Source organism: Salvelinus namaycush, chromosome 12, assembly GCF_016432855.1.
Source record: "Salvelinus namaycush isolate Seneca chromosome 12, SaNama_1.0, whole genome shotgun sequence".
Taxonomy (NCBI): domain Eukaryota; kingdom Metazoa; phylum Chordata; class Actinopteri; order Salmoniformes; family Salmonidae; genus Salvelinus; species Salvelinus namaycush.
Window position 1 is genome coordinate 9,564,327 of NC_052318.1, and position 23,437 is coordinate 9,587,763.

General features: G+C 42.7%; 1 protein-coding gene across 2 annotated transcripts in view; it reads left to right on the forward strand.

Annotated features, from left to right (window-relative positions):
• The window catches only part of LOC120056871 (SH3 and PX domain-containing protein 2B-like), a 60,642-nt gene that overhangs the window by 18,113 nt on the left and 19,092 nt on the right, over nt 1-23,437 (forward strand). For both annotated transcript variants that reach the window (XM_039005125.1, XM_039005126.1), the window contains exons 4-5: nt 2,775-2,851; nt 17,386-17,477. In XM_039005125.1, the coding sequence (XP_038861053.1) occupies nt 2,775-2,851; nt 17,386-17,477 (169 nt within the window). The remainder of the gene's footprint in view (nt 1-2,774; nt 2,852-17,385; nt 17,478-23,437) is intronic.

Below are 23,437 nucleotides of genomic sequence, written 5' to 3' on the forward strand. Positions count from 1 at the left end.
TCCTCCATCCTCCACCCCCTCGTCTTTCAGAACAGGACCAGAAAGATATTCTGTTAGCTGTCTTGTAGTCACAGACTGACTTCTTCAGCTCTTTACAAACTGTGGTATGGCCTGATTTGCACAGCAGATTTCTGTCTGCACTCACAACCACATGGTCAGGGCAAGCAGTCTCAGCCCAACGGGCCAATCTGGTCGACTCAGACCAAACCAACAAGACACGGAAGTGGTTTTCCTGTCAGGGCTTGGTTTGTACTTCAAGGCCTCTCGTTTTGTTTAGGATCAGCAAAGTGGTTTCTGTTTGCATCTGCAAAATGTCCGCTCGGTGTTTTCCTGCCTCACCGTGGTTATGATTCTGGATATGAGTCGCCAGTTGACTTCTTCAACGTTGTGAATGAGAACAGTTGATCAACTGTTGACAGAGGACTTCATGATGAATGTTTTTATATCCAGGCTGTCTGGTTGGCTGACAACCTCAATGACTTTCACAGCAGGAGCTTCTGTATGTCAGCCTCCACACACAGCTTCATTTATTCATATCAGGAGCAAACCTGCTCTTTTGACTTCAAACATGCCAGCTACACACATGGTTCCATGGAACTGAATAATTCAATGGAACTAAATAAATTGGATCCTTCTATTGTCCCTGTTAAGCAGCTCATATTTATGTCCACTTGTGTAGCAATATCATATTTTACAACCGTTAGGATTGTACAGAGAAATACAAACATTGTATTTTTTAATTTATTTTACCTTTATTTAACTAGGCAAGTCCGTTAAGAACAAATTCTTATTTTCAATGACAACCCACTGTTCCTAGGCTAACTGCCATGTTCAGTGGCAGAACGACAGATTGTTTACCTTGTCACCTTGGGGATTCGATCTTGCATCCTTTTGGTTACTAGTCCTTTTGGTTACTAGTCCACTAGTCCTTTCTACAGCAGCGTATGAAGTGACTGTATTCAAGAGTCAGCATCTGGGACCTCTGTAATTACTAAACACACCTGCCATCTATCTAGCCTTTCCTTGGAAATATCTCTTCCCAGCACTCTGCCTCAAACTCAATTCATGAGCCAACTCTGTAAACATTAGTGGTGGAGAATGATTGCAGATGTTTAATGATAGAAACACACACTCTTTTTTTTCCTTGTTTGTGAGATCAAGTTGAATGACTTTAAACTGGGCCATACTTGGTTAGGGAAATATCTTATTGGATGGATCTAGTCTCCCAAGAGGACAGATTTGTTGAATATTTTGTTGAATATTTAATATTTATTTATTTTTTATCTCAGCTCTTAATGATTGCATCCAGAACAAATGAGACATCAACTAAATAACGATTTTAAACTATTTATATAATCATCTGCCCATTCAATAGGGACACTACTGTTTCACATGAAAGTTTCCTGTGGCTTTCCTGACCTGGGGTGTCTTGTGTTGAGTAGAGAGCCTGAGAGAAGAGGCTCCTCCCTGTTCCCGCTCTCTCTTTCCAGACTTACAGTCTCTCTCTGGGCAACAAAAGCTGTTTGATACCGAGCTGGCCACTCTGGTCACAGAGTTGCAATGAAGTCTGCCTGGCCCAGGTTTGAATCTGTACTGTAACAGCAGCAGACATTTTATTTTTCCCTAAACAGGCCTTTCGTCGACTGAGCATGTGGCACATCCAAAATGGGTGGGAAGTGTTGAGTCAGTTGAGCTTGGAAATGGATCCCCTGTGTAATAGTTATTTCACTTTGTATGTCTTAGATGTGACTGTGTTAGCAGTCTTAACAAATATCATAAGCCCCTTGATGAGGAGATACAGTTATTTCTAAGATCTCTCTTTTTGACCTGATATTTTACTGGCCTGACTTAATACCTCAGTCCCATGGCTCTGTAATGTAAAGCTCTCAGTAAATTTACAAGCGGGTCCTCCATGGTTAAAAGGAGAGAGAGGTACCAGTCTGCTCCCAACTTCCTGAATACCAGAAAACTTAATAGGTTTTCTGAGACCTATTTGTATCCATTTCTTGTTATTGTTCCAGTGACCCAAATCCAGACTCCCGGCGGTGGCCATTTTTGTGGCCGTGCGATAAGAACGCAATATAGATGGCATCCACTATATGATAAAGAAGGCCAACAATTCACAGTGCACTTAATGACTTTCATTGTGCTGTCAGAGTTGGGTTATTGATGAGGCCACTGTATTGGCCTAAGATAGTAGCTGTGCAATATAATGGACTGGACTGGAGTCTCTACACAAGCCCACTCTATGAAGACAAGTCATTGTCCTTCACAACTGTAACATACATACTGTATGTAAGCCTACTGTTACCATTCCAAATGTACCATGAGATCATTTGTTGGGAGTAAAGTGAATCAGTTTTTAGTCTAGACTAGTGTGTTTCTTTAGAAGCACAGTATCAGTTGGACCTTGAAAGGTTTTTAATAACATTCCTGAATGGTTAAATGTCCATGTAGCCTACATGTTATACTGCATGGGAAGGTATCCAGTGTAGGCTTTTTAGAAAAAGTCAGTACAGTATATTCAGAAAAAAATGAGTAGTGCAGTTATGGAGTATTTATCACGTTGTATGCCTACTTGTATAATTGCCACAACTACTGTGAATCGACACCATTGAAAAGGAAAACAAGTAATGAATACTCATACAGTTTGAGCCTTTATTAAAGATAGTGTGAGGTCATGGTTGAGGACTGGGAGAAGAGGGGAGGCTAGAGGGCTGGGTATCTTTGGAAAACCAGTCTTTAGGATCTACAGTTTTTCTTCTTCCTTCCAGGGAAGATCCTGTTCAGGAGAAGCCATATCAGGGATGTGGCCATGAAGCGCCTGAGGCCTATCAACGAGTACTGCGGGGTGAGTACTGGCTCAGCTGGTGGGGAAATTCAGGGGTATTAAAGCTTTCACACTCACCCGTCATGGAAGAAACAACAATAGGGCCCAGGCCTGAATCCCTAACAGCAAGCTAAAACTTAGGAACAGAAAGAAACCTGGACGGGAACCAAATCCTTGAGTATTAGGAACATATCTCTGTGGTAGATAGAGGTCCAGATTAGAGCTAGGAATGCATCCTTGAGCCTGCTTCCCAGAGCCTTCCCTCACGTGGTTCACTTCACAGATCAAATCTGAACATTTTAGTCATTTAGCGTACGCTCTTATCCAGAGCGACTTACAGGAGCAATTAGGGTTAAGTGCCTTGCTCAAGGGCACATCAACATATTTTTCACCTTGCCGGCTCAGGGATTTGAACCAGCAACACTCTAACCAATAGGCTGCCTTTCTGCCACCCAAAACAATTGAACAAGGACTCCTGTTGTTTAGAAATCCAAGTATGTGCTCTGTGATAGACACAGCAGTGAGGGTATTCAGATAGCATGGCTGTCAGAATGAGACTGTTTTGAAATCCATGCACCCACCAGCTATGATTCCCAGAGGCCAGAGTCACATCTAGTTCCACTGACCTGTCATATCCATTCGCTGCTTTGCTTTAGTTGATGTGTTTCTCTATACAAAGACCCAATACACTTGGAATGTTGGAAACATGCATATTCTCTATGTTTATCTTTGCCCAATGGGAAATACAAGATAACAAACTCAGTCATCCTCGAAAATATATTTTCTTCAGGAATTAGACATTGAGGAAACTGAAGGCAGTCTGGAACATGGCTGACTGAGACAAAACAAAGCAGAGTCTGTGTTTTGCTCTTTGTGGGAAGGGAAAGAAGAATCCACCTCTGTGGCGGGCGATAGTGGTGCTGTGGTATCTCTGTGGAAACCTATCTGTCCACTATGCAGGGCAGAGGTTATGAGCAGTGCTGAGCTAGCCCCAGTCAGCAACATCACCAGGCCTTGTGTTTAATTTTAAAGGGCTGCCCTATAAACTGCCTTTTTTGCCTGGTAACTGTTTTGCAAGGTGGTCATGCTCTTAAAAACAACATATTCCCTGGCATGTTGCAAGAGAGCCTTTGTTTATGAAGCCAGGTCACTGTTGAGTGAGATGGGGTACACATGTCTTCGGAGGGGGAGCCCTAGGGGTCAGGATACCTCAGTGGGTCGTATTGGGATGTACAGGACGGCAGGCAGGCTCAGGGTTAGGGTAGGCAGAGGTCAATAATCCAGAGGTGGGGCAAAAGTACAGAACGGCAGGCTCAGAGTCAGGACAGGCAAGGGTCAAAACCAGGAGGGCAAGAAAAGAGAGACTGGGTAAAAGCAGGAGCTGAGACAAAAACACTGGTTGATTTGACAAACAAGACAAACTGACACAGACAGACAGAGAACACAGGTATAAATACACAGAGGATAATGGGGAAGATGGGTGACACCTGGAGGGGGGTGGAGACAAGCACAAGGACAGGTGAAGCCGATCAGGGTGTAACAATATGAATAGTTTCAGACTTCTATGCCTGGTTATTATAGTAAACTAAATCTGAAACTAAAGTGAAAGCTAATCATGAATAAACTATTTAGGTAATGAAAATAAAATAATTAACAAACCCGTTTGAAAAATTTAAACTATACTAAAGCTATTATCTTTGACTCCAAAACAAAATTTAATTTAAAAAAACATCATGAATTATTCAAATTCTAATGGGAGTTTTCAAGCTTTTGTGGGGTTTTCAAGCTACTGAAGCTGGTGGGTATTTTTTTTTTTTAATGGAGGTCATTGAGAGAGTATCGAATTTGGTCAATATAAAATGTAATTGATAATTTGCTATGTGAGGCTTATTTTATTGAATTGAAGTTTTGTAATGTTTAGGCTGTTACGAATGTACTGATACAAGTAGGCACACGTGGCGTTCTGGCAACTTTGAGAAAAACATTGCGCCTGTTGTTCATAAGCGTATCTGCCCGTTCATTGGCTAGAATGTCTATCTAACCTATGACCTGACCTGACCCATCACCTTATGTATTACTGCCCCCCAATCTCAAGAAGTTACATCCCAAAAAACTCTAAAACCCAAGTGACTCTTAGTCTCTAAGCATTCTTTCTGTCCCTCACACTAAAATCAAAACTGAAACCAAATAATCAAAAAAACAAATAGAAATATTTGTATACGACTAAAACTAAATCAAATCTAGCAAATCTGGTCTGAAAATGAACTGAAACTAAATTGAATTTCAAATACAAATCTAAAAACGAATAGAAATGAAAACAAATATAAAAACACAACACTATCTATTAAATGTATTAAATAGAACTTCTGGTCTGTAGTCACGTTTTCCGTTGTTGTGGGTTCCATAGAGAACTAAAATATATATACAGTAGCTTGCGAAAGTATTCATCCCCCTTGGCATTTTTCCTATTTTGTTGCCTTACAACCTGGAATTAAAATAGATTTTCTTGGGGTTTGTATCATTTGATTTACAAAGCATGCATACCACTTTGAGGATGCAAAATATTTTTTATTGTGAGACAAACAAGAAAAAATACCAAAAAACTGAAAACTTGAGCATGCATAACTATTCATCCCCCAAAAGTCAATACTTTCTAGCGCCACCTTTTGCAGCAATTACAGCTGCAAGTCTCTTGGGGTATGTCTCTATAAGCTTGGCACATCTAGCCACTGGGATTTTTGCCCATTCTTCAAGGAAGAACTGCTCCAGCTCCTTCAAGTTGGATGGGTTCCGCTGGTGTACAGCAATCTTTAAGTCATACCACAGATTCTCAATTGGATGGAGGTCTGGGCTTTGACTAGGCCATTCCAAGACATTTAAATGTTTCCCCTTAAATCACTCGAGTGTTGCTTTAGCAGTGTGCTTAGGGTCAATGTCCTGCTGGAAAGTAAACCTTTGTCCCAGTCTCAAATCTCTGGAAGACTGTAACAGGTTTCCCTCAAGAATTTCCCTGTATTTAGCGCCATCCATCATTCTTTCAATTAAGACCAGTTTCCCAGTCCCTAACGATTTAAAAACATCCCCACAGCATGATGCTGCCACCACCATGCTTCACGGTGGGGATTGTGTTCTTGGGGTGATGAGAGGTGTTGGGTTTGCGCCAGACATAGCATTTAACTTGATGGCCAAAAAGCTCAATTTTAGTCTCATCTGACCAGAGTACCTTCTTCTATATGTTTGGGGAGTCTCCCACATGCCTTTTGGTGAACATCAAACGTGTTTGCTTATTTTTTTCTTTAAGCAATGGCTTTTTTCTGGCCACTCTTCTGTAAAGCCCAGCTCTGTGGAGTGTACAGCTTAACGTGGTCCAATGGACAAATACTCCAATCTCCGCAGTGGAGCGTTGCAGCTCCTTCAGGGTTATCTTTGGTCTCTTTGTTGCCTCTCTGATTAATGCCCTCCTTGCCTGGTCTGTGAGTTTTGGTGGGCGGCCCTCTCTTGGCAGGTTTGTTGTGGTCCCATATTCTTTCCATGTTTTTAATAATGGATGTAATGGTGCTCTGTGGGATGTTCAAAGTTTAGGATTATTTTATAACCCAACCCTGATCTGTACTTCTCCACGACTTTGTCTCTGACCTGTTTGGAGAGCTCCTTGGTCTTCATGGTGCCGCTTGCTTGGTGGTGCCCCTTGCTTAGTGGTGTTGCTGACTCTGGGGCTTTTCAGAACAGGTGTATATATACTGAGATCATGTGACACTTAGATTGCACACATATGGACTTTATTTAACTAATTATGTGACTTCTGAAGGTAATTGGTTGCACCAGATCTTATTTAGGGGCTTCATAGCAAAGGGGGTGAATACATATGCACACACCACTTTTCCATTTTTAATTTTTTTAAATTTCACTTCACCAATTTGGACTATTTTGTGTATGTCCATTACATGAAATCCAAATAAAATCAATTTATATTACAGGTTGTAATGCAACAAAATAGGAAAAACGCCAAGAGGGAGGAATACTTTTGCAAGGCACTGTAGATCTATTAACATCCTCAATACAAATGAACACATTGAAGTAAAAAAAATCAATATATCAAAATATATTTTATTGTCACCTAAAATGTACCTGAAATATGTTTTAGGTGGTGTTTTGAAATGTGTTGTTGTTTTACAAATACTTGAATTACAACTCCTCTCTTCTCTGTCTGAGAGGGCTTAAAGGGAAATGTCCAAAATGTTCAACTTCATATTTATCATCTCCAGCACTAGGAAGTAGAACATTTTAGAAATGTCCCTTTAACAAAGCAATCTGGTAATACTGTAGCTTTGGATAATTCAATGTCTAGCCCTACGACCACCTATATCTTCTCCTTAGGCTCTGTTGACTGTGTTGGTGGCTTGCCCTTTATCAGCTGCCCTAACCTGTATGATATACCCTGCTACTCATACTGCTTCTTGTTAGTGAAGTGACAGGTGAATCATCCACTCCCTGGCCTTCAGCCCCCTCCCTGGTTCTTTAAACCCCTGGGTGAGGGGCTTTGAAGGGGGAGTGGGAGTCAGATCAAAGGTCTGTGGTTCTGCCTGGTCACGCTGGCTGGTTTGGAGGGATGGGGGGGCTGGTCAGGCTGGCTGGTTTGGAGGGATGGGGGTGGGGGGGCTGGTCAGGCTGGCTGGTTTGGAGGGGTGGGGGTGGGGGGGCTGGTCAGGCTGGCTGGTTTGGAGGGATGGGGGTGGGGGGGCTGGTCACACTGGCTGGTTGGAGGGATGGGGGTGGGGGGGCTGGTCAGGCTGACAGAGTGAACCATAGAAGGTGTTTACTTTATGGTTCCTTTCATGTTTGGCTCGGGGGGTTCACCATTTCAACCTTTCTGTCAAATTCTGAGTGAAGCATAAACCTGACTCGCATGGAATTCCCCATGCTGGAGTTTCTGCTTTTAGGAAAGGAGAGGTTGATGCCTGGAGAATATATAAGTTTCAAGTATCAAGCTTCTATTTTATTAGTCGTATGTACGGGAAGGATGCACATAGTATACATCGTCCAATGAAATACTTACTTGCAGGTTCCTGCTCAACAATGCAACAACAATAAGAAATAATACAAGATAAGAATATGAACATAAAGTAAGTGGGTCAGTGGAGTATAATACATATTTTAGCATAAGTATAATCCTGGAAGCACAATGTATAATCCAATATTTACTCCAATGTTTTGGGGAAAATGGGATTGGGATTGGGGAGCAAGTTAGATTTTATTTAACTTTTATTTAATCTGGGGAGCCCGTTGAAACCAGGGTCTCATTTTCAATGATATGTAGTCCATCTGAAACCAGTGTTTCAATTGTGCAGTATTTAGCTATCATAATTAGTTTGGTAGCAGCAGTTGTGTGTGTGTGTGTGTGTGCGCATCTGTGAGTGAGTGCATATGTGCTAAGGTGCAGAGAATCACAGCAGGTAGTCAGTCCAGTTCAAGTGTTCAGCAGTCTGATGGCTTGTAGATAGAAATTGTCTCTGAGTCTGTTGGTATAAGACCTTATGCTCCGATACCGTCTGCCCGACGGTGAGGGAGTGAACAGCTTGTGGCTGGGGTGTGGGGGGTCCTTGATGGTGCTGCAGGCCTTCCTCAAGCACCGGTTCTGGATGGACCATATACAGTAGGGTTGTACTCCAGTTGTACGCTATTTCTGCTACTGTACCCTATTACAGCTGTTGTACCCTATTACAGCTGTTGTACACTATTACCGCTGTTGTACACTATTACAGGTGTTGTACACTATTACAGCTGTTGTACCCTATTACAGGTGTTGTACACTATTACAGCTGTTGTACACTATTACAGCTGTTGTACACTATTACAGCTGTTGTACACTATTACAGCTGTTGTACACTATTACAGCTGTTGTACACTATTACAGCTGTTGTACACTATTACAGCTGTTGTACCCTATTACAGCTGTTGTACACTATTACAGGTGTTGTACCCTATTACAGCTGTTGTACACTATTACAGCTGTTGTACACTATTACAGCTGTTGTACACTATTACAGCTGTTGTACCCTATTACAGCTGTTGTACACTATTACCGCTGTTGTACCCTATTACAGCTGTTGTACACTATTACAGCTGTTGTACCCTATTACCGCTGTTGTACACTATTACAGGTGTTGTACACTATTACAGCTGTTGTACCCTATTACCGCTGTTGTACCCTATTACCGCTGTTGTACACTATTACAGGTGTTGTACCCTATTACCGCTGTTGTACACTATTACAGCTGTTGTACACTATTACCGCTGTTGTACCCTATTACAGCTGTTGTACACTATTACAGCTGTTGTACACTATTACCGCTGTTGTACACTATTACAGCTGTTGTACACTATTACCGCTGTTGTACACTATTACAGGTGTTGTACACTATTACAGCTGTTGTACACTATTACCGCTGTTGTACCCTATTACAGCTGTTGTACACTATTACAGCTGTTGTACACTATTACCGCTGTTGTACCCTATTACAGCTGTTGTACACTATTACAGCTGTTGTACCCTATTACCGCTGTTGTACACTATTACAGCTGTTGTACACTATTACCGCTGTTGTACACTATTACAGGTGTTGTACACTATTACAGCTGTTGTACACTATTACCGCTGTTGTACACTATTACAGCTGTTGTACCCTATTACAGCTGTTGTACACTATTACAGCTGTTGTACACTATTACAGCTGTTGTACACTATTACCGCTGTTGTACACTATTACAGCTGTTGTACACTATTACCGCTGTTGTACACTATTACCGCTGTTGTACACTATTACAGGTGTTGTACCCTATTACCGCTGTTGTACCCTATTACAGCTGTTGTACACTATTACCGCTGTTGTACACTATTACAGGTGTTGTACCCTATTACCGCTGTTGTACCCTATTACAGGTGTTGTACCCTATTACCGCTGTTGTACACTATTACAGGTGTTGTACACTATTACAGCTGTTGTACACTATTACCGCTGTTGTACACTATTACAGCTGTTGTACCCTATTACAGCTGTTGTACACTATTACAGCTGTTGTACCCTATTACAGCTGTTGTACACTATTACAGCTGTTGTACCCTATTACAGCTGTTGTACCCTATTACAGCTGTTGTACCCTATTACAGCTGTTGTACACTATTACAGCTGTTGTACACTATTACAGCTGTTGTACCCTATTACAGCTGTTGTACACTATTACAGCTGTTGTACCCTATTACAGCTGTTGTACCCTATTACAGGTGTTGTACACTATTACAGCTGTTGTACACTATTACCGCTGTTGTACACTATTACAGCTGTTGTACACTATTACAGCTGTTGTACACTATTACAGCTGTTGTACCCTATTACAGCTGTTGTACACTATTACAGCTGTTGTACACTATTACAGCTGTTGTACCCTATTACAGCTGTTGTACACTATTACAGCTGTTGTACCCTATTACAGCTGTTGTACACTATTACAGCTGTTGTACACTATTACAGCTGTTGTACACTATTACAGCTGTTGTACCCTATTACCGCTGTTGTACCCTATTACAGCTGTTGTACACTATTACAGGTGTTGTACACTATTACAGGTGTTGTACCCTATTACCGCTGTTGTACCCTATTACCGCTGTTGTACACTATTACAGCTGTTGTACACTATTACAGCTGTTGTACACTATTACAGCTGTTGTACACTATTACCGCTGTTGTACCCTATTACCGCTGTTGTACCCTATTACCGCTGTTGTACACTATTACAGCTGTTGTACACTATTACAGCTGTTGTACCCTATTACCGCTGTTGTACCCTATTACCGCTGTTGTACACTATTACCGCTGTTGTACACTATTACCGCTGTTGTACACTATTACCGCTGTTGTACACTATTACCGCTGTTGTACCCTATTACAGCTGTTGTACACTATTACAGCTGTTGTACACTATTACAGCTGTTGTACACTATTACAGCTGTTGTACCCTATTACAGGTGTTGTACACTATTACCGCTGTTGTACCCTATTACCGCTGTTGTACCCTATTACCGCTGTTGTACCCTATTACAGCTGTTGTACCCTATTACAGCTGTTGTACACTATTACCGCTGTTGTACACTATTACCGCTGTTGTACACTATTACAGCTGTTGTACCCTATTACAGCTGTTGTACACTATTACCGCTGTTGTACACTATTACAGGTGTTGTACCCTATTACAGGTGTTGTACACTATTACCGCTGTTGTACACTATTACCGCTGTTGTACCCTATTACAGGTGTTGTACACTATTACCGCTGTTGTACCCTATTACAGCTGTTGTACACTATTACCGCTGTTGTACACTATTACAGCTGTTGTACCCTATTACCGCTGTTGTACACTATTACAGGTGTTGTACACTATTACCGCTGTTGTACACTATTACAGGTGTTGTACACTATTACAGCTGTTGTACCCTATTACAGCTGTTGTACACTATTACAGGTGTTGTACACTATTACCGCTGTTGTACACTATTACCGCTGTTGTACACTATTACAGGTGTTGTACACTATTACAGCTGTTGTACACTATTACAGCTGTTGTACACTATTACAGGTGTTGTACACTATTACCGCTGTTGTACACTATTACAGGTGTTGTACACTATTACAGGTGTTGTACACTATTACAGGTGTTGTACACTATTACAGGTGTTGTACACTATTACAGGTGTTGTACACTATTACAGGTGTTGTACACTATTACAGGTGTTGTACACTATTACAGGTGTTGTACACTATTACAGCTGTTGTACACTATTACAGGTGTTGTACACTATTACCGCTGTTGTACACTATTACAGGTGTTGTACACTATTACCGCTGTTGTACACTATTACCGCTGTTGTACACTATTACCGCTGTTGTACACTATTACCGCTGTTGTACACTATTACCGCTGTTGTACACTATTACCGCTGTTGTACACTATTACCGCTGTTGTACACTATTACCGCTGTTGTACACTATTACAGCTGTTGTACACTATTACAGCTGTTGTACACTATTACTGCTGTTGTACACTATTACAGCTGTTGTACCCTATTACAGCTGTTGTACACTATTACAGCTGTTGTACACTATTACAGCTGTTGTACACTATTACAGCTGTTGTACACTATTACCGCTGTTGTACACTATTACCGCTGTTGTACACTATTACCGCTGTTGTACACTATTACAGCTGCTGTACCCTATTACAGCTGCTGTACCCTATTACTGCAGTTGTTCCCTTAAATCTATCACATCCCACAACTATCCCAGACTATGTTTGGAAAATTAATGAACTTTTATACTATGGGGGATAGTAGATTAACATAGGCTAGTGCTTTTGCTGTTCGTTAGGCCTACTCATATTGTTGGCTGATGAAAAGTAAATGTGGACAGTTCTTCCAATATCTTCCATATGCGTCTCGTAATTAGATACGAACGCTCGCAGTTGCGTCCCCGATGTGGCTGTCTTCACTTGTAGCTTGTGAGAAAAACCTGATCACGTGACGGAGAGCCATGTGAGTGAGAGGTGCTTCGGCACGCAGCCGGGAGAAGGAAATTATAATTATTATATTCAGCCCAAGGGCACAACGGCCACTGGCCGCAAAAGGCATGGATTTTTTTAGGGGGCATTATGGCCACACAAAAGGAAAGCTGGGAAATTCTAAGCATTATCAAGTTGCTTGTCAAATTGTGAATGAGAGACTGATGAAGTGTGTGCAGCCTGCTTAAAAAACCAAAGCAGAGCTCATGCCTTTCATGCGACTTTTTTCAAATCATCATAAGTCGCATCATGCAGCCTTAGACTGTATTAAAAATCTAAACGAATAGCCCAACATTTGTATCACAACTAAAGTTACATAAACAACTCTAAATTAAGCACATAGGAGTACCTGTTTCTTTGTTAAACGTTCAACACAGAATAGCCGTATGTGCGCACTCCCTCAAATAGTTTGGAGAAAATATCCTTTATATTTTATTCAGCTTTGTTCAATTGTACTCTTCATACTATAAAATAATATAAAATAATGCCATGGAATTCTAGGCAAATCTTGTCTGCTAAATTAACTAGTGTAGCCCATGGCAGATCAGGGCCTAACATACTGTAAGGACAACTCAGAGTATGCTATTCTGTTCTTCTGAAATAGACTACATTTTCTTCATATCATGTTTCTTTAGACCTGTCTAAAATAGATAATGGATTTATTGTGATGGTGTAGGCTATTTTACATGGATTTATTCGACTTTTTAAAATGTAGATGTTCCAAAGGTCAGCATCAGTGGCTTGTAGGCTATGCGTGGAAGACAGGTGTCACGATCGTTTTGAGAGACGGACCAAGGCGCAGCGTGAGTATAGTTCCACATATTTTTAATCTCCGTGAAACAAACAAAACAATAAAGAAACAACAAAACGTGAAGTCATGACGTGCACACAGGCAACTAAACACAAACAATATCCCACAAAACACAGGTGGGGAAAATGCTACCTAAATATGATCCCCAATCAAAGGCAACGATAAACAGCTGCCTCTAATTGGGAACCATATTAGCACCAACATAGAAATAGACATACTAGACCACCCCCTAGTCACGCCCTGACCTACTACACCATAGAGAACCAAGGGCTCTCTATGGACAGGGCATGACAGTACCCCCCCCCCCCCCAAAGGTGCGGACTCCGGCCGCAAAACCTGAAACCAAATGGGGAGGGTAGGGGGGGGGGGTGATTAGTGTCGGTGGTGGCTCCGGTGTAGGTCGTAGCCCCCGCCCAGACCCCGGATCCAGCCATCGCGCCGGGTTGAACGCCGTGCCTGGACTGGGCATTGGCGCAGAAGAAGGCTCCGGCCATGGAGCAGGACTGGACGCCGTTCCTGGACTGGTCATCGGCGCAGAGGAAGGCTCCGGCCTTGGAGCTGGACTGGACGCCGTGCCTGGACTGGCCACCGGCGCAGATGAAGGCTCCTGCCCTGGAGCAGGACTGGACGCCTTGCCTGGAAGCTCCGGACCGTTGACCGTCGCTGGAGGTTCCTGACCGTCGCTGGAGGTTCCGGACCGTGGACCGTCGCAGGAGGTTCCGGACCGTGGACCGTCGCAGGAGGTTCCGGACCGTGGACCGTCGCAGGAGGCTCTGGACTGTGAATGCGCACTGGAGGCCTAGTGCGTGGAGCCGGTACAGGTGGCACCGGACTGGTGTCACGCACTTCTGGGCGAATGCAGGGAACCGGCACATGACGTACCGGGCTGGGGAGGCGCACTGGAGATCTGATGTGTGGAGCCGGCACAGATGGCACCGGACTGATGACCCGCTCTTCAGCCCACCTGCGCTGCAGCCTACTCCATGCTAACCCCTCTCTTCGGTATCCTTCCTCACATTGTTCCATCGACTCCCAAGCGGGCTCTGGCGCTCTCCTCGGCTCGACCGACCACCCTTTGTGCCCCCCCCAAAACAATCTTGGGGTTGTGCTTGGGCTTTCTGTGGCCGCGAACCCTGGCGTCGTCGCTGTCCTCCATTATTACCTTCCGTCTGCCGCCAAGGAAGGGTTTCGCATCCATCTATCACTCAGAGGCAACGATAAACAGCTGCCTCTAATTGGGAACCATATTAGCACAAACATAGAAATAGACATTATTGGTGTTGTACCTTATTACCAGTATTGTATCCTATTATTGGTGTTGTACCCCATTACCGGTGTTGTACCCCATTACCGGTGTTGTACCCCATTACCGGTGTTGTACCCTATTATTGGTGTTGTACCCCATTACCGGTGTTGTACCCCATTACCGGTGTTGTACCCCATTACCGGTGTTGTACCCCATTACCGGTGTTGTACCCCATTACCGGTGTTGTACCCTATTATTGGTGTTGTACCCTATTATTGGTGTTGTATCCTATTATTGGTGTTGTACCCCATTACCGGTGTTGTACCCCATTACCGGTGTTGTACCCTATTATTGGTGTTGTACCCTATTATTGGTGTTGTACCCCATTACCGGTGTTGTACCCCATTACCGGTGTTGTACCCCATTACCGGTGTTGTACCCCATTACCGGTGGTGTACCCCATTACCGGTGTTGTACCCTATTACCGGTGGTGTACCGTATTATTGGTGTTTTCGCCATTATGGTATTGTACCCTATTATTGGTGTTTTTGCCATTATGGTATTGTACCCTATTATTGGTTATGTACCCTACTACTGGTGTAGTGCCCTATTATTGGTGTTGTATGCTACTATTGATGTTGTACCCTTATTACCGGTGTTGTACCCTATTATTGGTGTTGTACCCTATTATTGGTGTTGTACCCTATTATTGGTGTTGTACCCGATTACCGGTGTTGTACCCGATTACCGGTGTTGTACCCGATTACCGTTGTTGTACCCGATTACCGGTGTTGTACCCTATTATTGGTGTTGTGACCTATTGTTTTATCCTACTAATCTAATCTCCTACTAATCTAATATGCTACTAATCTAATCTACTGCAAATCGACTCTAATCTATTACTAATCTACTGCTAATCTACTACTAATCTCCCGCTCGTCTAATCTACTACTAATCTACTACTGATCTTCTACTAATCTAATCTACTACTAATCTACTCTACTACTAATCTACCGCTAGTCTAATCTAATCTACTACTAATCTAATCTACTTATAATCTAATACTAATCTAATCTACTACTAATCTACTACTAATATAGTCTACTACTAATCTAATATACTACCAATCTAATCTTGTGTATACATATCTGTATATTCTCTCCCGCCTTCATTGTCCTCTGTCTGACACGCACACACACAATCATCTAAATGTTGTCTGCTGTAAAGTCCATTTGCTGTAATGTGCCTCCTGGCTTCCAGTCTCTGGGTAGAATACTAATGACTGGCAAGGTCACAGGCAGAGTGGAGGGGGGAGAAATCCAGGGGGAGGATGGTCATCCTAACCTCAGACACAGTGCACCAGGTTCAGTCACCAGGACCAGGGGATGAGGGATCCTCTGGAGGTCAACACTTAAAACTTTTCGTCATCTGACTCTTAGCCGACTGTATCATTTCAGCTGAATATCCGATTTTTCTTCCATAAAAATGCATTTTAATCTTTGAAATTAACCACTGGGCATTCATGCATACACACACACGCGCGCGCACACACACACACACACACACACACACACACACACACACACACACACACTGAGGTTAATGGAGAACAGGGTTTCAGCTGAGTCTATGGCAATCCTCTCACACTTTAAGCATGACCAGTCCATTGGCACGGCTTCCCATACAGTGAGCCTAAAAGGGCAAGTTGTTACACCGGACAAGGGCACCTTGAACTCTGGATGGCCTGTGTTTTATGCCCGTCAGGATTGATATCATAATTCAGGCTGTGTGGGAGAGAGAGAGAGAGAGAGAGTCGCCCCTCTCTGGGAGGACAGTACTGAGGCACTTAGCCTTATTAAAAGCAGACGTATGCTGGCTCTGGGCCTGTGATAGCCTTGAGAAATGCCTCATGGCAGCGAGGAGTGCGCTGCATACTTACCTCTCTGCACAGAGTGATAATAATGACTGTGTGGTCGGTGAGACCCACCAGCTGGTTCTGGGCATTGGATCAGTTGGATCACTGAGGCAATTCTCTTTGTTTGACCACCTCAGTGCTGAGGCCTTTGAGGCTGGGCTGATAAAGAGAAAGAGAGATCTCAGTCCAGTTAGCCTTTCATCTCTTGAGAGCCACAGTCCTGCCGGCCCCCACAGGGTAAAAGGATCAAAGATGTTAGATTAGAAACAGGAAATAGAATAGAATTAGGCAGAGTGCTGACTAGGCTCCATCTAGGTAGATGGGTTATTTATGTCAGTGTGGGCTAGCTGGGTGATGGCTTGTGTGTATTGCAGCCCAAATCCCTGGGTAGAGGCCTACTGTATGTACTCAAGGGGATATGGTATGTGAATGTAGCACCTCTCATGTAGCATCTGTCATTCATACTGCTGCATCATTATACTGGTATGTCAAATATGAAGTCCCCCTGGCAAACAGGCTAGATACAGATACTTCCTACTTAACACCACCACTCCCAAACAGACTGGATACTTCCTGCTAAACACTACTACTCCCAAACAGGCTAGATACATAGAGTTCCTGCTAAACACTACTACATCCAAACAGGCTAGATACTTCCTGCTAAACACCACTAATCCCAAACAGGCTAGGTACTTCCTGCTAAACACCACTAATCCCAAACAGGCTAGGTACTTCCTACTAAACACTACTACTTCCAGACAGCATTGATACTTCCTTCTGAGCACTACTACTCCCAAACAGTCTAGATACAGATACTTCCTGCTAAACACCACCAATCCCAAACAGGCTAGGTACTTCCTGCTAAACACTACTTCTCCCATTCCCCTAATATTAATACAATTAATATTACAAACAGCATTTGGTTCTGATTGATGAACTTTCTAAACTTCCTGTGTTTCTGTCTCTATGTGCAGGCTCTGATTCAGCTGCCTGTGTACATCTCCCAGTGTGAGGAGGTCCGTGTGTTCTTCGAAACCCGACCTGAAGACCTCAACCCACCCAAAGAGTAAGCCACGAAACACACCTTCTAGTTTAAGAAGCACGCTCTGTCGCTCAGTCGAATGCACAGCAGAAATGTGTCTGAGTGATATACACATCCCAAAGTTCACACCAGTGCTGGGCCAACAACAAACACTCTGACTAAAAAAAGACATGCATAGCATAATGCTGTGTGCAGGTTTCTTTCATGGAGTAGCTTTTTGACCACCTGACCACGATGTCATGTTGAATCAAGCCAATCCATCAGTAATAGGTTCTATCAAATAAAATAAAATTGTATTAGTCACATGCGCCAAATACAACAGGTAGACCTTACAGTGAAATGCTTACTTACGAGCCCCAAACCAACAGTGCACTTTCAAAAAATGCGGATAAGAGTAAGAGATAAATGTAACAAGTAAAATATAACAATATATACAGGGGGGTGCAGGTACAGAGTCAATGTGTGGTGGAACCGGTTAGTTGAGGTAGTATGTACATGTAGGTTATTAAAGTGACTATGCATAGATGACAACAGAGAGTGGCAGTGGTGTGGAGAGGCTACCCAGACTATGCAAATAGTCTGAATAGCCATTTGACTAGATGTTCAGGAGTCTTATGGCTTGTGGGTAGAAGCTGTTTAGAAGCCTCTTGGACCTAAACTTGGCGCTCCGGTACTGCTTGCCGTGCGGTAGCAGAGAGAACAGTCTATGACTAGGGTTGCTGGAGTCTTCTGACACCGCCTGGTATAGAGGTCCTGGATGGTAGGAAGCTTGGCCCCAGTGATGTACTGGGTCGTTCGCACTACCCTCTGTAGTGCCTTGCGGTCGGAGGCCGAGCAGTTGCCATACCAGGCAGTATAAAACAGGGTAATGACTATGATGTCATGCTCCCTCTGGTATTGCTGTAGTGGATGGGAGAGCAGTTGTTGGTTTTCCCTGAGTGGGAGCTACATAACGTGTATCTTAGAGGAGCGGAACATCTGAGGGTGCATGAGCTCCGTGGCGTCTAAAGGCAGACCCCTCTCTTGTAAATCTCACACATTAGTGTCATAACCAGCCTGTCAGTTACAATGTGCCAACACTAGATCATAAAGTCACCACACCATTTCCCCCATCACATATGTGTTGTTGTTGAGCTACCAGATGCCTGGAGTGCAGGGGGGGTTACTAGTGGTTACGGCTTTTCAGAGAGACCATGATATTAAGTTCAGACCCTCAACCTTTTTATAGAAATAAAATAAAGAAAAACAGCTGTCAACCAAGGTGTGTGACTGGTCACCTTGTCTTGATCAGTCTGTCATCATGTGACATAAGTGATGGAGTTCTATGTCAGGCACTTGGGTTTGGTTGAAAAGGTAATTTTTATTTTTTCTTAAAACCATATTTTACCAGGTTTTTTAAGCTATTGCTTTCCCAGGGATGGCTGGTGTGCAAGACTAGGTTTTCTTCCCAGAAATATGTAAATGTGTCAAACCAGATGCTTCTCAGATGCTCTCTGCTTCTCCCTCACTTTTTGACAGGTCCTAATTTGTTTTTATATCAGTTTTTCTTCTATAACAGACAGCTTCTTATCTATGTCTGACTGGCCGTGTATAAGCCGAGAAGCGTTTAAATGCTCAAATGCATTTCCCACAAAGCTAGGCCCATGTGTTAAATTTATGTATGCCGAGAGGTGTTCAACTCTCACATCCCAAAAACTACTTCAGGGTTTATGGGAGTAATGTTTCAATCTCATCTACGCTGTCGAATCTTAACCAGACACATTTCTGCAAAGATATGCACATTTGTTTTTTTGCTGTGGTCCGTTTTACACTCAAATCCATAGATTGTGAATGAACATCAACTATATACAGTACCAGTCAAAAGTTTGGACACACCTACTCATTTCAGGGTTTTTCTTTATTTTTACTATTTTCTACATTGTAGAATAATAGTGAAGACATCAAAACTATGAAATAACATATATGGAATCATGTAGTTACCAAAAAAGTGTTAAACATATCAAAATATATTTTATATTTGAGATTCTTCAAAGTAGCCACCATTTGCCTTGATGACAGCTTTGCACACTCTTGACATTCTCTCAACCAGCTTCATGAAGTAGTCACCTGGAATGCATTTAAATTAACAGATGTGCATTGTTAAAAGTTGTCGTGTCTTTGGCTATGCCAGATTAATTGCTATGACATGCTATTCTATAAAATAATTTCTCCGTAATTAATATTACCTGATTGAACTAATCATGTAAATATAATTAACTATAGAGGGACACCACAAAATAATATTTATAGAGCTGTTATCTTCCGAATAAACTCTTAAAGATTTAGTAATATTTTACATCCATAGCAGTCACATTAATCGTCATTTTATTCAGTCTCATCTGAAAGTGGTAAATCCTTGGTTATCTGCAAGAATCCTGGCTAACAAGTTGAATCAGCAATACAACATTGGGTTTAATTATTTATTTACTAAATACCTAACTAATTACACAGAATCACACATACACAATTAAATCATAACTTGATCACAAATTGCCGTCATAAAGAAAAACGTCCCTAGCGGGCGGAATAGATATGACAGCTTGTTACACAAAGGGAAGGGGCTGAGTTTTAGTGAAAGAGCGGGAGACTGGAACATAGGCGAAGCTGTACCATCGTAAATACAGTATCTTATGCATTCTAAATTACCGCCCATTTGAAAAAGGAAAATGCAATAAATATTTACTCTGAGCTGCGCTTCAGTAGGTTGGTGGTAGATGGACCGTGTCGCCAACCCGAGTCCTCTGTCCTTTGAAGAATGTCTCTGGTGGTCACTGGATATGTTGGAGTAGCGTCGATGTGTAGTAGACGGGATACTCTGACTGTCCTTCCTAACCTGCGTTTGTAGCAGCTGTTGCTAACTCAACGGCTAGGAGGTATCACTTCTGTGGTGAATACGAGTTCAAAGTTCATACCATTTGCAACCAAAGTCCATGCTGATGTTGGCTTAGTTCTGTAGTTATTATCTGAACCATTCTGACATCGGATCGTCATCCTAAATGTACCCGGAACAGGAAGTTATATTTTTGTCAATGGCTTTTATAGTGGAGGGAGAGGGGGTGTCTGAAAAGTTTATAACCCATGTCTCTTCACAGGGGCGGGCCCCTGGTTGAGCAGAAGCCAAACTTATGAAAACCCAAATCTCTCATTTGGAAGCTAAAATTACATTTCATCTCTTCACAAATAATTTCATATTCAAACATTTGAATTAAACAACAATTCCATGTGAATCCGATACCTCTGACGTTTAGACTTTCCACAGTAGAGTTTATGTCATTCTATCATTGATGAGAATGTGTCAGAGGGCAACCGAACTGACTTAATATACCTTAAGTACCACCGCATATGTTCAGTTGGTCGGATTACCAGAATATAGTTCATTTCCCCCCCAACTTCTGATGTTCCCAGAATCTCTATGTTAACCAATGGGTTTTCTTATGTCACATCAGTTATAGTAGGGAGAGAGAAAAAGGGGGAAAGAGGTATTTATGACTGTCATAAACCTACCCCCAGGCCAACGTCATGACAAAGTTAATTTGTGGAATTTATGTTGAGTCGTGACAAGGTAGGGGTATACAGAAGATAGAGCTATTTGGTAAAAGACCAAGTCCATATTATGGCAAGAACAGCTCAAATAAGCAAAGAGAAATGACAGTCCATCATTACATGAATTTCAGTCAATGCAGAACATTTCAAGAACTTCAAAAGTTTCTTCAAGTGCAGTCGCAAAAACCGCTATGATGAAACTGTTTCTCATGGGGACCGCCACAGGAAAGGAAGACCCAGAGTTACCTCTGCTGCAGAGGACACATTCATTAGAGTTACCAGCCTCAGAAATTGCAGCCCAAATAAATGCTTCACAGAGTTCAAGTAACAGACAAACCTCAACATCAACAGTTCAGAGGAGACTGCGTGAATCAGGCCTTCATCGTCAAATTGCTGCAAAGAAACCACTACTAAAGGACACCAATAAGAAGAAGAGACTTGCTTGGGCCAAGAAACATGAGCAATGGACATTAGACCGGTGGAAATCTGTCCTTTGGTCTGATGAGTCCAAATTTGAGATTTGTGGTTCCAACCGCCGTGTCTTTGTTTGACGCAGAGTAGCTGAATGGATGATCTCTGCATGTGTGACTCCCACCGTGAAGCATGGAGGAGGAGGTGTGATGGTGTGGGGGTGCTTTGCTGGTGACACTGTCTGTGATTTATTTAGAATTCATGTGGGAACTCCTTCAAGACAGTTGGAAAACCATTCCAGGTGAAGCTGGTTGAGAGAATGCCAAGAGTGTGCAAAGATGTCATCAAGGCAAAGGGTGGCTACTTTGAAGAATCTTAAATATAAAATATATTTTCATTTGTTTAAAACTTCATGATGTGTTATTTCATAGTTTTGATGTCTTCACTATTATTCTACAATGTAGAAAATAGTCAAAATAAAGAAAAACCCTTGAATGCGTAGGTGTCCAAACTTTTGACTGGTACTGTAAATAGCTTTTGCACAGGGGTGCTTATCATTCCTCTGTGTTTGTTGGCCATCGACATTATTGCAGTTGTGAGTACCTTAGTCGAAATCCAAGATGGCTGCCTGATTGTCTGTTACAATATGCATGGTGTGTTCAGTGACTGCAGGGGAGATGGCTCTCTGTGGAAGGAGAAGAATACAAGGCCTGTCACTGCTCTGGCCAGTATGAATGGCTCCTGTCAGGTCACCTCCGCAGACAGACAGACCAGAGCTAGTTCCCTCTGGCTGTTGCCAAGGACACATACATTATTAGCTACATCTCAGACAGACAAATCCCAAGCATCTGCTACTGGGGACAGGGGGGGGGGGGGGGGGGGGGTGGAAGGCGGGATTGAGAGGCAGATGAATATAGAAAAGACCTTGGTTTATCTTTATTCAAATTGGATTATAGCTCTTTCCTAATGCAGACATTGTTTTCAGCTGACATTGCACCAGCAGCCCCTCTCTCTTTGGGTCTCTATGGAGGGATGAAATACAGCCCTCTATAAATCTACCAGAGTAGGGAGGGATGTCACTGTCTGTCCATCAGAAAGATTGAAGTAGCAGGCATGGGAGAGTAGAGAGTAGAGTGGAGAGATGGACATCCAGCCAACTTGACACAACTGTGGGAAGCATCCCCTGTGGAACACTTTCGACACCTTGCAGAGTCCATGCCCGATGAATTGAGGTTGTTCTGAGGGAAGGGGGGGCAGTCAATATTTATTAGGAAGGTGTTCCTAATATTTTGTACAGTCAGTATAGAAGAGAGAAATGGCTGGCACCCCATACAGCTAGCTCATTATTGGACCTTTGTGGTCTGGCACCTGGTAGTGGAATGGGCTTGCTTTGGGTTTAGGGAGCAGCTGTGTTTTAGTTTTACAGGCCTAAAGCTCCATATTGGACCCAGTCCTATTCAATGTCTCCATGACCATGATTGGCTCATCCATGGTCCAATGAAAACTAATTTGGCATGAGGGGAGGGCTGATTTGGTCTGATGGAAAACTCTTGTTAATGTACAGTATACTGGACACTACCTAGTTGAGTCATCAGTGTGGTCCTGTCTATCCCAGTATGGCACGGTCTTTTTTACCCTGTTCTGACTCCCAAACACGAAGCAAATTCTTTGGTCCTTTAAAAACCTGCTGTATGTAAAATATTGTGTACTATAACGTGGAAAATAAATACATGTGACTGGATGACATGATGTTTGTTTCTAACATTAGGGCTGTTTTCCTAAAGAAGTTAGCACATTTAAATGTCTTACTCACGTCGGCCACGGAGAAGGAGGGCCCACAGTCCTTGGTAGCGGGCCGCGTCGGTGGCACTGTGTTATCCTCAAAGCAGGCAAAGAAGGTGTTTAGTTTGTCTCCATATCCTAGTCTGCTGTCCCCACATGCTTCAAGATTGTCACCATTGTTCCTGTACCTAAGTATGCAAAGATAACTG